Source organism: Sinocyclocheilus anshuiensis, unplaced genomic scaffold, assembly GCF_001515605.1.
Source record: "Sinocyclocheilus anshuiensis isolate Anshui unplaced genomic scaffold, SAMN03320099.WGS_v1.1 scaffold792, whole genome shotgun sequence".
NCBI classification, from domain to species: domain Eukaryota; kingdom Metazoa; phylum Chordata; class Actinopteri; order Cypriniformes; family Cyprinidae; genus Sinocyclocheilus; species Sinocyclocheilus anshuiensis.
Window position 1 is genome coordinate 889,285 of NW_015558618.1, and position 4,632 is coordinate 893,916.

A 4,632-nucleotide genomic window follows, 5' to 3' on the forward strand; every position below is an offset into this window, starting at 1 on the left:
TGTGTGTGTGTGTGTGTGTGTGTGTGTGTGTGTGTGTGTGTGTGTGTGTGTGTAAAAGAAAGGGAGTGTGGGTGGATAGAGACCATGGAAGTGAATATGAAAGCAGGAATTTGTAGCACCTCAGAGATAATCTGATTTGAGCATCATGCTTTGATTGATTGCTGTGCCAAAGTCGCCTTATTGCTCTATATTACAAGATCAGCCTGAGAACATCGCTTCCCAGAGGGTCCGACACTTTGCCCGCATCATTCACTGCCTCACCTGAAACAAGTTGTATTAGGACAATTTCTAACATGACTGAATCATGTGGCATCATATTTTTGTCTGTTGTTTTGTTATAGATTCAGTTGTCTCTTTTGATCTGTTTTTGATGCAGGTGACACTGCTGTCATTCTCGGTGGAATCAGAGTCGACTTTCCTCGATTACATCAAAGGAGGGTGAGTAGAGAGACAAACGTTCTTGCACAGGTGCTGTTCATGTGCTTTGAATCACACAGTACTGTGCATTGATGCTCTGAAAGTAGCAGGGTGGGTCACATGACTTCTATAGGTTATTTGTAAATGCACACAAACTGATTTTTTTCTGGTTTTTTTTTTTCATTAATTAATTAAGTTTTAGTCATTTTAGTATTTCAGCTTGAACTTATTTCATTTAGTTTCCAAGGCAAGTTTTTTTTTAATTTAATTTATATATTTTTTTCAGCTTTATTTTAATGAAACAAAATTATTTTTAATAATTTTAGTTTTAGTTAACAACAACAACACCGACAATGACAATGACAAATACAAATTCTTAAATTGGCACCACCGACTAAAAAAGAAAAGAAAAAGATGGACGACACATCTCCACTTCTTCCACTATAGAAAAGTGAAGCCAAAACATCCCAGTATGGCCAATGTCATCTTGTGAAAATGACGTCAGTTGGAGCCTGAGTCTGCACAGTAGTGATTCATTTGGAGCCCTAGTCTGGGCAGTAGTGATCATGAGGTGGAGCCGCGGTGTCAAAGTCCCACCCAAACTCCCGCAGACCCAATCGCAAACTCACAACATACATCAGTGTGATAAGAACTACCTAAAATGATGGAAACCATCTTTGGGAAAAATTTATTTGAAGTGTAATAAAAAATGTTACATTTGGCTCAGGTCCCATTCACTTACATGAAGAAGGCGGGTTTTATGTCCTATAATGCAGCTAGCCACTAGATGGCGATCAAAATGTTTTGGCTTCACTTTTCAGAAAGCTTAACTCTCTTGCCGCCATTTATGGAATTTTCCGGCTGTCTGTGTTTTAACAGTCAAATGGTAGGGGGCGCTATAACGCATCTTCTGAAAGAGTACAGAATCTCCAGATCAAAACAGATGAAGCAGAAGCAGAAACAAGTGATCACATAAGCAAATGCATATGTAAAACAACACTATCGTCAAACATTAAACAGCATTTAAATCAAAACTGCCTGACGTTACCAATGAAATGTCGACCCAGGAAGTGGTATTCAGTGCAAGCATTGGGGGTGTTGATGGAAGCGATCCCCAAAACATCAGGAGACGGCCTGCAGGTTCATGCTCACATGGAGACAACACAATAAAATGTGGAGAAAACAGCAGCGTGCGTGGGCGCATTTGTGTGCGCATGTGTATTCATGGAGCTGCAACATTGTGTTTCAGAGCGCACACAGCATGTGGGATTGTTTAGTGGTCTGACAGACCGTAAATTGATTAAGTCCTCGTCTAAATGAAAACAGGAAATCGCCACTTAGAAGAAGAACTCTCTTCATTATTGACAAATATTTCTCCCTAAGTGACTGAGTTGGGAACAACAATAGGGATGATGGGTAGAAGACGGAGAGAACTGGAAAACATCAGACCCGAGCTGCTCCAGTTTGGTATTAGATCAGCCATGAAGAGAGCCAATCAAATCTAAGACCTCGCCAAAATTTGATGAAATGATCAGACAGCACTGTGACCACTGAGAGAAATCAATTATGGCTCAGATAACATATTCTGCACAGTGCAAAAAAAAAAAGGTTTTCCAGTAAAAACACTTAATTTTCTTAAAATTATGTTTTGGTAATGTAAAATGATATACATTATTTAAAAAAGTATACACTACTCTTTTCTATTGGTCAAAAATACAGTAAAAACAGAAACATTGTGAAATATTATTACAATTTAAAACAGCTGTTTTGTGTTTTTTAAATATTTTATAATTTTTCACTGAATTTTCAGGGTCTTCAGTGACACCACGATCCTTCATAAATCATTATAATATGCTGATTTGTTGCTAAAGAAAGATGAATTATATTGAAACATTTATTATTTGAAAACAGTTGTACTGTTCAACTCAGGCTTATGTTTGGCTTATTTCTGCAAAATAATATTGCACTGCTTCTTGCACATTTTAGGACACTTTTCGAGAAATGTCCATTGATTGGCACTAAAAGTGTGTTCCGTTTCATGAACATTCAGATTAATGTGAATCTAGAAATATTTTATAGCGTTGGTTGTTGTACATATCGCAACAGTTTGGAAATAATTTACTCAAGTTACTAAGTTGTTCCAAACCTGTATTAATGTATCTTCACTGAATAAAAGTGTTAATTTAAAGTTTTAAGCTTAAAACAAGAGAAAACAATTTGCCAGTGAGTTAAGAAAAATACATTTAAGTCGCATTTTTTTGTAAACTAACCTTAAAATCTCATGCAGTTATGCTTCTCATGTATATGTATCATGTTTAGAATGTCATGATGTTTTTTTTTACTAGAAAACAGATACAGACACAAATACCAATTGATGTATGGATGGATGGATGGATTTATTTATTTAGCATGTAGCCAAGCAAAAAGTAAAAAAAAACAAAAAAACAAAAAAAGCAGTAACCTATTAATCATGCAACAGTTGAGGATCTTTTGGCCCTTGCCAATGAAGAGCATATCTGCTATGCTGAACTCCGCATTCATTGCTGTGAGTGTGTGTACTGATTAAGCACTGACCTTTACCTGCATGGAAGTGCTCATGGCTAAGTGGCAGATAACCTGTTATAATGTGCTCCAAGCCTCCGGCCAGCCTGTGCATCCCACGCAGGACCAGTTTTGACATTTCTATTAAGGCAGATGAGATTGTGCTGGCCAGGGTAAGTGTCTGTTGTGCAGAAAAAGAGTAAAAGAAGAAGTGGTGAATTTGAAGTGATCAACATGTCACATTGCCGCATATATGTGACTGCATGTGGTGGCATTTTAATGATTTCCATATATATCAGACAGCGCCATCATTAGTGGGGAGGAAGGTGGTGATGATTCTATGGACCCCAGACTGTCGGGGGCCCACGGTGACTATGCTACAAAAGTAGCGTAACATTTGTGTGACTGCTTTTGGAAACCATTAATGATGTCACTGGGTCATAATGGATCATAATGGATCATGCTACATAAAGACAGCATTATCTGTGCTGTGCTGTCCATTCCATTAGATATAGGTGGGTTTTCTGTCACTATGCAGGGCTTCCCTGCCTCCCACAGCACTGCAGAGAGCCCTGCAGCTGACAAGTGAGAGGGAGACACATAGTGACATGCGTGTCTGCAAAAATCGATTCCTCTTGTCCTTCTGTTTATCCCATCCTAGGAGATGTCTGTTGTACTATAGTAACCCCTAATGCAGGGGATCCTTTTTTACAGCCTATTAAGTTTCTGGGCCATGGAAATGCCCTAGTGCCACAGGCTGAAACGGCTGGCAGAACAACAGCACTGCTGAAAGTAGATCAGGATTTGCTCTAATTTGGAATGGCACATTCTTGAATAGACAAGAGAAAACCAAAATGAGTATTCCTCAGTTTCATTTTCCTCCTCATAAATGTATAATTAAACAGTAATAATACAAGATAAACGTGATAGCGTGCTCCTCGGGAATAGCTGTAGTTTAGAAGGTTTTATTTTCCACAGCTTTGGTCACCTACATTCCCAAAATGAGAGAATTGTTTTTTTTGATGTGGAGATGCATACACTGGGACCCGAGAGAAAATGGCTTTTATTGAATTAATAAAGAGGATAATTACTCTCTGGGCTACATAGGGGCATGAGTCATGTATTAGCATGGGATTCTAAAGGTTAATGTAATTTTCTCTACTTTTCATTATGGTTTTATCGATTTTATTTTTCTTGTAACCCACTGTATCCCTGATGGGCTGCTGTGTTTGACTTTTTGGGGAGAGGATTTGAATGCTGTCTTTTGCTGTCGGTGACACGTTTTTATCCTGAAAATTAAATTCTTGTTTTTTTTAAAGTGCTCCATCATTTTAATTGCTTTGCTTTATTTGTATCTGTTTTATGCTAATGTTGTGGTATGTTAATTTACAATAGGGTAGATTTGACAATAATAGCTTCTGTATGGTCAGTCGGACATGTATTTATTAAATGATAAACCTTTAAAGACTAACATATTAGCCTCGACTAATTAGCATCGCTTAAACTCTTAAAAACTGCATCTTCTGCCAGAAAGCATGTCATCCTTTAAGGTGCCTGTGGGATTAATTTAACGGGTATCGCTAACATGCTGCACAATGTGGTTTTGTGGCCGATGGGAAACCAGAGCATTAGGAAACGCTGTGTGAAGGGATACGCTAAAGGCAGGAATGCAGA

General features: G+C 38.1%; 1 protein-coding gene across 1 annotated transcript in view; it reads left to right on the forward strand.

Annotated features, from left to right (window-relative positions):
* Positions 1 to 4,632, forward strand: part of LOC107680428 (copine-5-like) — a 166,138-nt gene that overhangs the window by 137,965 nt on the left and 23,541 nt on the right. The window contains exon 13 of the mRNA XM_016476313.1: positions 377 to 438. Within this exon, the coding sequence (XP_016331799.1) occupies positions 377 to 438 (62 nt within the window). The remainder of the gene's footprint in view (positions 1 to 376; positions 439 to 4,632) is intronic.